Genomic DNA, 11,131 nt, shown 5'->3' with positions numbered 1-11,131 from the left:
TACCTCTGGTTAGAGAACTAGTTAGTCCTCATAACTAGTCCTCCTCTGGTTCGTGAAGTAGTCCTCATCTGGTCAGGTAACTAGTCCTCCTATGGTTAGGGAATTGGTTTACTTCTGGTCAGGGAACTAGTCCTCATAACTAGTCCTCCTCTGGTTAGGAAACCAGTTTACCTCTGGTCAGGGAACTAGTTAGTCCTCGTAACTAGTCCTCCTCTGGTTAGGGAACTAGTTAGTCCTCGTCTTGTCAGGTAACTAGTCTTCCTCTGGCTAGGGAACTAGTTTCCCTCTGGTCTGGGAACTAGGTTGTCCTCCTATGGTCAGGTAACTAGTCCTCCTCTGGTTAGGGAACTAGTTTATCTCTGGTCAGGGAACGAGTTAGTTCTCATAACTAGTCTTCCTCTGGTTAGGGAACTAGTTAGTCCTGGTCTGGTTAGGTAACTAGTCCTCCTCTGGTTAGGGAACTAGTTTACCTCTGGTTAGGGAACTAGTCCTCATAACTAGTCCTCCTCTGGTTAGGGAACTAGTTAGTCCTAATAACTAGTCCTCCTCTGGTTAGGGAACTAGTTTACCTCCGGTTAGAGAACGAGTTAGTCCTCATAACTAGTCCTTCTCTGGTTAGGGAATGAGTTAGTCCTCGTAACTAGTCCTCCTCTGGTTAGGGAACGAGTTTGTTCTCATAACTAGTCTTCCTCTGGTCTGGGAACTAGTTAGTTCTCATCTGGTCAGGTAACTAGTCCTCCTCTGGTTAGGGAACTAGTTTACCTCTGGTCAGGGAACTAGTTAGTCCTCATAGCTAGTCCTCTTCTGGTTAGGGAACGAGTTAGTCCTCATAACTAGTCCTCCTCTATTTAGGGAACTAGTTTACCTCTGGTTAGAGAACTAGTTAGTCCTCGTAACTAGTCCTCCTCTAGTTAGGGAACTAGTTTACCTCTGGTTACGGGACTAGTTAGTCCTCATAACTAGTCCTCCTGGTTAGGGAACTAGTTTACCTCTGGTCAGGGAAGTAGTTAGTCCTCGTAACTAGTCCTCCTCTGGTTAGGGAACTAGTTTACTGCTGGTTAGGGAACGAGTTAGTCCTCATCTTGTCAGGTAACTAGTCCTCCTCTAGTTTACCAAGCATTGCTATCTGCCCAGCGCCTAGAACAGTGTCGGGTACGTACTAGGGACTCAAGAAGTACTTTTTTGGACCATGGGAGTATAAGCACGTGGTCTCAGAGAATCTGGGCCAGTTTCTGGGGCTTGTAGGCAGTGGTGACATGGCTCTCAGTCAGGTTCACAGAGTTGGAATCAAGGTCTGGCTTGTATCACAAGCAGGCCTCTCACCCCCACTGTCCTGGGCTCATCTGGTTGCAGGCGATGGTGCCCAGTGGTCAGGTCTGTGCCTCTTGTTTCAAAGAAAAGATGGAAGCTGCTCAGGGCTTCAGCTTAACCACAGGAAGGACTGGACGCGGAGTGGTCAGTGGATCGCCATGTCTGACTATTTACTCATCCAGGTGAAGACTATTCCAGGCAGAGGGACGAGCAAGGGCCCCGCGTGGGTTACTGGTATGTTCAATCAGGGGCAGAACTCACTCCGGTCATTTGAACAGGTAGAGGTTAACACAAAGACTGGTTAATGAGTCAGAGGTAGTTAACTACTTAGAGTGGTTGAGAGAGGACTCTAGGTTTATGGAAGTACCGGAGGGCAGCTTCTGCCGTGAGGGCCGAGGTAGCCTGGACGGGGAGGATGGTGCGGCTGCATGGGGGCGAGCCATCTGCGGGGGACAGAGAGACTGCCCAGAGGGGGCAGGGAGCCGGCTCACGGGGCCCCCAAGGTGGCCGCTGCTGGCCCCATACCCCCAGCACCGGCTGCTGCACTAAGAAGCAGCCCATTGGGAGGAACTCCTGTCTTTCCCCACGGCCTCCCGGGCCCTTCCGGTACACCTGTTCTGTCTCCTGACAAACCCCGACCTCAAGGCATCCAGCAAAGGAGAAACGCCACAGGGTCCAGCCCAGGGTCATAAAGCAGGGGGAAAAGTGTGGCCCTGGGGCTGACAGCTGGCTCGGTCCACCCCCGGGCCACTCAGCATCTGTGTGAGCTCCTAGCCCATGGGACTTCCAAAGGACAGTGGGCACCTCTGCTCAGGGAAGGGGCCTGCACACCATCCCAGAAGTGGGCACCGTCCCAGCAGCACCCTGCCCGGCGCTGGCTGCATTCAGTGCTTCCAAATGGAGCCACGGCTCCAAGGGAATTTTTTCACCTGATGACTGCATTAGAAAGGAAATTATGTACGAGGAGTTGCAGCCAATGAAAAGCATAGGTGCCTTTTATTATTAGCTGGAAAGGTGTCTGATAATGTTCACGGTGGGGCTCTGCGAAGGCTGGGCTGAGCCCCTCACTCGGCTCATGGGCAGCCGAGGGTCTTCCAGCCCCACTTCCTGCGGCCTGACTTCTTGGGCTGATGGGTCCAGATGGGCCTGTGAGAGCAGGGGCTTGATAGCCTGTGTAGCCCACCTACCTGGCAGACCATGTGCAAACAGGGAGCAAGACGGAGATACACAGAAAGAAGGCGGGAAAAAGCAAGTGCGGGAGAGAGTGTCAGGTGTGTCCACTGACTTTCCACCACGCAGCCATCCTGCCCTCTCGTAATGGGCCCATTTCATATCGACTTCTCTGGGCAGTCAGACCAACAGTCACATCCCCTTGGGGGGAGAATGGAGGAAGTGGGCAGAAGCAGACCTGAGGAGGGGGAGGGGTTGGCCAGGCCTACACGCTGACCCAGAAAGCAGAGTAGCAGGGGGGCCGTCCATGCGTGAGGGCTGCTCGTGTGGTGACGGCTCCCAGGGCGAAGCCTGGCTCCTTCCGTCCCACTTGAGGAAGCATTCAAAATGCAAGCAGAAGAGATTCATCACAGGGCAAGTCTCCAGTCTGTTCCAGATGATCAGAAGTATCATTCTCAAACTTTGGCACTTCATTCATTGCTGCTAACAAGTGATACCTCACCGCTGACCATGACCCGAGGTCCCGGCTCCCGCTCCGGAAGCTGGGCAGGCAGCCTCCACGCGTGCTCCTCTCCTTCGAGCCTGGACTCCAGAGCCCAGGGTCCAGGGTGCGGGGGCAGGGTTGGGGCCGAGGGGGCTCCAGCAGAGGAGGAGGGAGGGCGGTGATGACGCGTAATTCCCGGAATGGACTCAAGCGTCCACGGGGACAATCTCGGAACTGTATCCAACTAAGACGTCATTTCTGGGACAAGTTATTTTTACACAGGGAATTATTCTGGAAGGTTTGTCTGAGTCTGTTTAATAATCAAAAATAAAAAAAAGAAAGCAACTTGCTTACTTGTAGCCTTCAAAGTTTTATTATTATTTTTTAAAAATATTTTGGCCGTGCCATGCTGCTTGCGGGGTCTTAGTTCCCCGGCCTCGGACTGAACCTGTGCCCTTGGCAGTGAAAGCGTGGAGTCCTAACCACTGGACCGCCAGGGAAGTCCCCAAAGTGCTTTCACATACATGCTCTCATCCCCCGACTTCTCGCCCCTCCCTTTCCCCCTCCCTCTCCTTCATTTATTCAAAACCAATTTTGTGCCTTTCCCGGTTTTGGGGTGGGAGGCAGCTCTTGTCTTCTGTGGGTCCTCCACTTAATTTCTCCTATTGTGTCCCTAGTCAACCTTTGACCATTTTTCTGTTAACCTTTTCACTGGAAGGAAGACCTAGGTGATGAGATGAGTTGCTGAAACGAGGTCAGAGACCATCCCCGGCGTCAGATTCCCCGTGTTCCCCTGGCCGTCCTCCCCGTTGGAGGATGAGAGCATCATCTGAGAGTTAAGGGCGTTTCTGTGAGTCTAGGAAACAGGATGAGAAGGCGAGAGGGACGACCCGACCGAACCAACGTAGACATTGTTAAGAAATTTATTTGCAATTCTTGTTTTTTGTTTTTTTTTTGGTTTGTTTTTTAAATAACATCATTCCTTAGATAAAAATGCAATCTTACAGGAATATACATAGCGTCTCACACAGAGATGGCCCTGAAGCTCTTCTCTATTCCCTGGCGTTTCTCGAGGTGAGAAGGGACCCAGGCGAGGCCGCTGACTTGGGGTGATTTGATGATTACAAACTGTACAACAGTATTTACAACATGAGGCTGTGAAGCCACAGGGCCTGGAGGGAGGTGTACGGGACGCAGGGGGTGGGGAGGGGATGGGCGCGGGGGCGACGGCGGGGGCACCGACCTCTGAGAATGAGCATGATTCGGTGGGTCAGAGGATGAAGGAGGTCCGAGCTGGGACGAGAGGCGAGGGGGGTGGAGGGGCTGCGTCCGTACCTCCCGCACGGGGGACCTTGGCTTGGTAGCTCAGGGGCGTCAAAATAAAACAGGGAAATTGTGACAGCGATAGACACTCTGGCGCCTCACCAACCAGTGGGGGGCCCGTCACCCTGATTCTTAGTGGACGTGTGTTTTCCACGGTGGTTCTCTCTGCTACATCACAGACTAGTCCAGACCTGCTCGTGCCTTGGACATCCCGGCCTCCAGAGCCAGACCTTGTTCCCTCGAGGCTCTGGGAGAACAGTGGAGGGGGGCGGGCAGGGAGGTCAAGGCCAGACTCCGAGGGTGGGTGGGATGCCCTTGACGTGCAGGCAGCAAGGGGCCTCGGCATCTGGGTCTCCGGGGCCGCCTTCTGAAGGAGACCTTGGTGCTGGATTGTTTGTTTACAAACCGTCTATCCTTGAGTCCCAAGTTCTGTTTTTCCCTTTCAAGCCTCGGCATGGTGTCTCCAGGGTGGGACATCTTGGGGGAGAGGGACTTAGAACCCAGCGACCCGTCTAGGGGCAGGGGCCTCCCCCGCCCCCTGCTCTGGGCTTTGGGGCCCCACAGGCCATGCCCTCAGGAGCCAGGGCAGCGGGTGGCGACCGGGGCCGGGCCCCCTCCTCCCTCACGCCGGCCCACAAACCCAGGGGCACCGAGGATGGCGGAACGGGAGCCGTGACTAGGAAGCACTGTGCCCACCTCCGTGTCTCCTACAGACGTGGCCCTGCCCGGAAACAGACAGCCTCTGGCCCCAGAGCGGCTCAGATGCGAGCTCGGTGAAACATTTTCTCACTCACGAGTCCTCCCAGCTGGTGAACTGTCGTAAGTGTCTGATTCACGTGGACCAAGTGCCACACTGCCCTTCCAGGAGCCATATCCAAGTCACACTACTTATTCTGAAGCCTGGGTGCCTGGATGCCCCCCAGGGGGGAGGCGCCTGCAGCGAGGCAGCCCCGACCCACAGGAGGCTGTGGGCTCGGCTGACGTGACATCCGAACTCCTGTCCTGCTCTCCAGCCCCCACCTGGGCGCCCCCGATTTAGGGGAGAAAGGGAACGTCCATGGACGACCCACCTCCGACTGCTCTCAGGGTTCAGTGATTCGGCCAGCTCAGCCTCACGGCATATTCCATATACTCCGCCGCCGTCGCCACTCCCCCTTCAGCGAGCCCACAGGGAGGCCGTCCCAAGACACCAGGGAGCCCCAGGGGCTTCGCCGCCCGCCTGCTGTGGGCCAAACCTCCTAAATCCTGGCAAGAAACAATCTTGACTTTAGGAGTGGTGGTGTTTTCTCCATGAAGAGAAATGATATTTAGTTCATACTAGAATTCAGGCCGGACGGCACATTTCCACCCGCGGGAGCACCTCTGCTTCTCTCTCCAGTCAGCACTCAGCCTCCCGAGAGGGGGACAGAGCCAGGCGTCTTGACCCCAGCCCGAGGGCCAGCGCCTGCCCCGTCAGGGTGCGTGCGCATGTACGAGAGCGTGTGTTGGTGTGCACGCGCGCGGGGTGCAGGTCTCTCCCAGCGATGCGGAACCCTGGCGGAAACACATTTACCTGATGGCTTGCTGCCTGGCCTCACAAAGCAGGGTTTCGTTGGAAACAAAAATAAATAAATAAATAAAGTTAAAACCAGAAATGGCTTCACGAAGAAACTACGTCAGAATCTGCTCACAGGCCCCCTCTCACTGAACCGGGGGAAGAGGGTAGACGGGGGGCTGGGGAAAGGGAGGGAGGCCCACCCGATGCGGGTGCAGCTGCCAGGAGAGCTGGGCGCTGGCTTCCTGCGGTGACCTCGGGGTAGCCCCCCAGCCCGCCTGTCGCCCCACTGGAGCCCGTGGCCCACACGCGGGAGGAGTGTCTGCAGAGAGGGGGACAGGGCGGCAGACACCCCAAACGGCCAGAGACAATGGTTTGGCTGGGAAAACAGCACCAGAGCAGTTTTATTTTTCTCTTCTTCTACGGTCGATCTTGAGGCCTCAGCCCCTCCGCTGTCCTGGCCACGGCGGGCAGGCCCACCGGACACTTCCTTCCACAAAACGGGAGCAGACACAGGGGGTCAAAACATGCCCCCTTTTGCCCCAGTTTCCCTTCGGTTCAGTGCTGGCACTTTCCGCAGACCAGAGCCTGGTCTTGAAAAAAACAGACCTGGCCTGGGCTCTGGTTCGACTGACCAGCGGCTTAGAGGGTCGACACCAGGTCGCCCTGCCCTTGGCCTCTTGGACAGCGACACGCCCGTCCTTCCAGGTCTCGCTGGGTGTGGAGATGCCACCCCCGTCCTCAGCAATGCCTGTGACGATGGTCTGACGAGGCTGCAGGCCTCAACCACCCGGCCTCCTCCCTGTGATGGTCTAAGTTCCGTTCTGTTTCTTGGCCTGTGGGGTGGGGGGGCACATACTATCAACTGGCTCCTGGAAAGCAGCCCTCACCCCCTCGACGACCTCCAAGCTCCTCCCTTTCAGGGGCTCTCCTTCCTCAGAAAGACATTACATTGGCCTTGGAGGGTGTGGTGACCTCAGCTAACTGATGGGGAGACGGTGTGGCAGGAGGACGGCCGGGAGGAAGTGATGGGCAGCTCAGGACAAGTCCCTGGAGCTCGGAAGCCACGGCATGGAGGAGGATAAAGGCGGGTAAGGCAGAGCCTCGGGTCCCAGTCAGACTGAGAAGATGAGGGAAGAGACGGGACGAAGAGCTTCTGAAGCAAAGCAGAGAAAAATTCACGGATCAAGCCAAAATCTGGGGGAAATGTCTGCATTTTAACCCAAGACCAAAAAGAACCTTGTGGGGGGGGGGGAAAGGAAACAGCTGGGAATCAAGCCAAGCACATGAGTAACTGTGAGATTAAGGTGGAAACAAGAGGCCGGCCCATCTGGGGACAAACACAAACCAGCTTCACCAAACTCTGAGCCTAAACTCCTCAAGTCCTTCAGGTCCTTGGCCATCACGGCTTTTCTCCTGCCGCTCAAGGGTTTCAGAAGACACAATGGTTCTGCTTTCCAAGGTCATGGGAAGATTCTGTTTTGGGTGCAGAGGTGGAGACCACGCTATGGATGAGGCTCGGGAGGATGGGAGTCGCGTGTCCGTCCCACCCTAGCTGGTCCTGAGCTCTGGCCCAGGAAGACCCCTCCCTGGATGGGTCTTCCCGACAGAGACAGAGCTGACGGCAAAGGAGAAGCACGCCTGCAGTGTGCGCGGTGATGGGGGGGGAATGCACTTGGCGGAGCCCTGGGAGTAGCTGGCATAAGCCCAGCACGAGCCGGTCGCTGAGATTTGGTGACACAGACGAAAAGCCCAAAAGGAAAACAGGAGACAGCACGAGAAGGCCGAGCGTGTGCCGGCATGTGTGAGGTCAGCTAAGAGTCCACAGTTCTGTCCAGGGGCCAAATGCACAGCGAGAGCTAGCTCTCAACCCCAAAGGGCCCCGCTCTCCATCAGAACTAAAATCCTAGCAGCCGCGGCACACATTTAGGGAAACGGGACGGCGGACCTGAATGTAACTCCTTCGAGACCTCGATGGCACCAAGAAGGAGCCCAGAGACTGGCAGGGCTGGGCTTGGAGACACAGGGAGCAGCCCTTGCGTGTGTCCACCCGGGGGCGTGCGCACCAGTCCACCACAGGGAAAGTCATCTTCGCGGAGCAGCGGGCACTGCCCGGCTCTGACTTTAAGTTGCTCGTGGAAGTCAGCGCCAAGAAGGGCTGAGCGAGCCCGGGGCTGGAAGAGACTCAACGGGGAAGGTCTGGATGACCGGTTGGGTCCTGCTTCCCCCGAGTCGGTCACTGTTGGAATCTGTTTGAAGGATGTAGCACCCGGGTGATGTCCAGGTGGATGCAGGGGCAGAGAGACGCCCCCGCAATGCCTCCGGCCCTGCACTCACCACGAGTTCCCCGCGTGCCGCCCGCCCCCGGCCCTCGTCCCTCCGTGGCTGCCGTACTGCGAGGGGTGGGCTGGAGAAGATCCTGCTCCAGAATGAGTGAAAGGTGGAGAAGCGAGCAGGATGGACTTGGCTTTGGACGGACAGGATGTCACCTGCTGCCTGGCTCTGGCCCCTGCTATCTGGCTGAGGACCCCCCTCCCCTCCACCCTCCCGGTCAACGGGCGCTTCCCTAAGGGACGCTTGTGCCAGGGTGGGGGGTGGTGAAGGGTAAGGTCAGCCACCTTTCCCGGGGGGGACCCGGTGATGAAAGAGGCTGCTCAGGGCGCCTCACGGCCCCTCACAGTGCAGGGCTCTCCCCGGAGAAATTCCAGCTCTGAAAACCAGGGCAGAGCAGACAGAGTGATGCTGGGAAAAGACGGGTCCTGGTCTCTCAAAGCAAGATACGGATGCAACTATTACCCCGTCTGGGGAAAATTGAGGGAAATGGAAGAGAACACAAGATATGCAAAACAGTGAAGCCCAAGCCTGCCTCGGGACCCACACGGGTAGTGCCGGCACTTGTCACACAAATGACAAGAAAAGCTGTCCCCTTTTTCCCCAGCCACACGTAGAAAAGCACTTAAGAGCTCAAAGGTGAAGCCTGTCACACTCCAAATACAAAATGATTTACTTACATGCAGCAAATATACAAGAAGTGAATCCAAAAACAAACTTAATTCATTATATTCGCTTGGCACAATTGCAATTCAGTTTTAAAAAAATATTTGTAAAATACTGAGACTGACCTGAATTCAAGTATAACGGTCTCTTCAGCAGAAACACCATCAATGCAGTAAAACATTACACGGAACAAATCGAAGCAAAACGCCTTCTGAGTTTCTCCCTTAAATTTCTGTGTGGTTTTTTTAAACACAGTTTTAATGCCAACACAACTCACAACTGTATTTTTAAAATGAATATTATTGCATTGTTTTTGCATATCTTGTGGGACAGAAAATGCAGAGTTACTGATTCCCGTTTCAGAAGCAGAGACAGTGGTTTGCTTTTGCTTTCAAACGGCCCCAGATTCAGAGCTCCCCACCCTTAAGCCCCAAGGGGAACTGCGGGCGGACTGGCGGCCCGGGCGCGCGTGGCTGCAGACTCAGCCCACGCCCGCACACACACAACCCACCGTACACACGGCACACACACTCGCAGAGACCTCGTGCTGCTTCCTCTCTCGGGCACACGCTACTACACACATTTGTGCAAGACCCTACCAAGTGCATTGCTGATCACCTTTAAATTATGAAACCAAACAGAAGAAATCTTGTCGCTACCTAAGGAAATGATAGCAAACTATTGGGCATACACAACGGCTGGTAAAACTCTCCCACGGCGGCTCTATCGAATCCTCCGTAGAAAAGGAAACCACGACCGTTAAATAATACAACAAAACTCAACCCGATTTACATTTGCAAAAGTGAAACCGGTAAGGTGGGTGGCTGCAAAACTCTGTAAACACCCTTCTCCCGCCCCTCCCCCTGGGAAAACAGAAGTATAAAAAAACGAAACCCCCCAAATGAAAACTGCAACATGCGGTGAAGAAAAATGTCAAACCCCCAAACAGAAGAGCGCTGGACAGACGCTCAGCACCACCGGTCTTGTCCCGGCGGGCGCGCCCCTCCCCTGGCGCCGACGGAGCGGCGTGGCTGTGACCATGGCCGGGTGGGAAGGGGGTCCAGACACGGGTGGCGCAGGGGGCGGTGGCCAGCCTTGGCTTGGAGCTGCAGCGCCCCCCCCTTCCCAGGGCCCGGCCGGGGCCTCCTTCCTTCCGTGAAGGCACAGGGCCCTGGCTCTATGGCGACAGTGAGGCTCATACAGAATATGTGCAAAATGAGTTCTTGACAAGCAGAGTTGAAAGACACCCGTTTGGCGTAGGGTCCTTTGGGCGAGGGCTGAGGGAGCCGAGGCGGCCGCGGGGGGCCCCCTCCCTGGTGCCCGTGCCCTCCCCCCACCGCTCCCCGCCGGACTCGGACCGCGGCTGCTTCTCTCCTGGCCGCCGACTCGGTCTTGTCCCTACGAAATGAATGAAGACGCTGTTCCGGTTAACTCCAGGTCACGAGAACAGTGAGGCACTTCTGAAACGGACCCATTAGGAACATGGAGACAAATAAAAACCCGGCATCTCCGGCCCGGCTGCTACAGGCTGCTGGCGAAGGCCCTGCTGTCCCGGGGCTCCTCTCCGCCCTGGCGGGGCTCGGGGCTGGGCGCCCAGGCCGCGTCCTCCGCGCCCCCCTCTCGGTCTGGCCCCGGGTCCCTGCAGTTTGCACACGGGAGCAGGGTGCCGTTGGGGCTCTGCCGGGCGCCCCCGCTAAGGATGTTGTCGGCCGCGCTCTCCATCTCCTCGATGGTCATGTCGCAGGCGTCGGCCAGCTCCTGGGTGGTGGCCTCGAGGAACTTGGGATCCTGAGCAAACCGCCCCAGTCCTTCTGAGATCAAGACCTGGGGGAGAGGGGGCCGGGACGCCGTTACTCCCGAGCCCGGCTCTTCCCTTCGGGGCCGGCCCAGGGGCTTCCGACTGGTCACTGCGGGAGGAGAGTGTGTGTACGTGTGTGCGTGTACTCGTGTGTGTGTGTGTGCGCGCATCATGTGAGTACACGTGTGTGTGCGCGCACCGGGCAGGAGTGGGACAGAGTGCCCCTGCGGGCATTACGGGCGTGCGGGCCAGAGGAGAGATGGCGGGGCGGGGGCACCGTCATCAAACGCAGGCAACCTGGGTGCACGGAGGCCACGGGGGCCCTGGTCCTTCCCTCCCACCCACCCGGCGCCCCAGGACGCCCACGTGACTCTTTCCAGGAAATCTTCTGTCTCCTCTGGTGACACCTGGCCCAGTGCCGCTGGCTGCTTTTATGGGGGTGAGGATCCCGGGGAGGATGCGTGTGTGCGTGTGTGCGCGAGCACGCGTGCATGTGCAGGACACACCCGGCCCC

At 56.8% G+C, this 11,131-nt stretch overlaps 1 protein-coding gene across 21 annotated transcripts in view; it reads right to left on the bottom strand.

The window, feature by feature from the left end:
* Window positions 1-3,872: 3,872 nt before the first annotated feature.
* The window catches only part of CACNA1C (calcium voltage-gated channel subunit alpha1 C), a 551,559-nt gene continuing 544,300 nt past the window's right edge, over window positions 3,873-11,131 (bottom strand). For all 21 annotated transcript variants that reach the window (XM_057556043.1, XM_057556040.1, XM_057556042.1 and 18 more), the window contains one exon: window positions 3,873-10,643. In XM_057556043.1, coding sequence (XP_057412026.1) covers window positions 10,341-10,643 — 303 coding nt within the window. In that variant the 3' untranslated portion in view covers window positions 3,873-10,340. The remainder of the gene's footprint in view (window positions 10,644-11,131) is intronic.

This window comes from Balaenoptera acutorostrata, chromosome 11 (genome assembly GCF_949987535.1).
Source record: "Balaenoptera acutorostrata chromosome 11, mBalAcu1.1, whole genome shotgun sequence".
Taxonomy (NCBI): domain Eukaryota; kingdom Metazoa; phylum Chordata; class Mammalia; order Artiodactyla; family Balaenopteridae; genus Balaenoptera; species Balaenoptera acutorostrata.
Note: the sequence above shows the minus strand (reverse complement) of the source record. Positions and strands in the feature narration are given on the sequence as shown.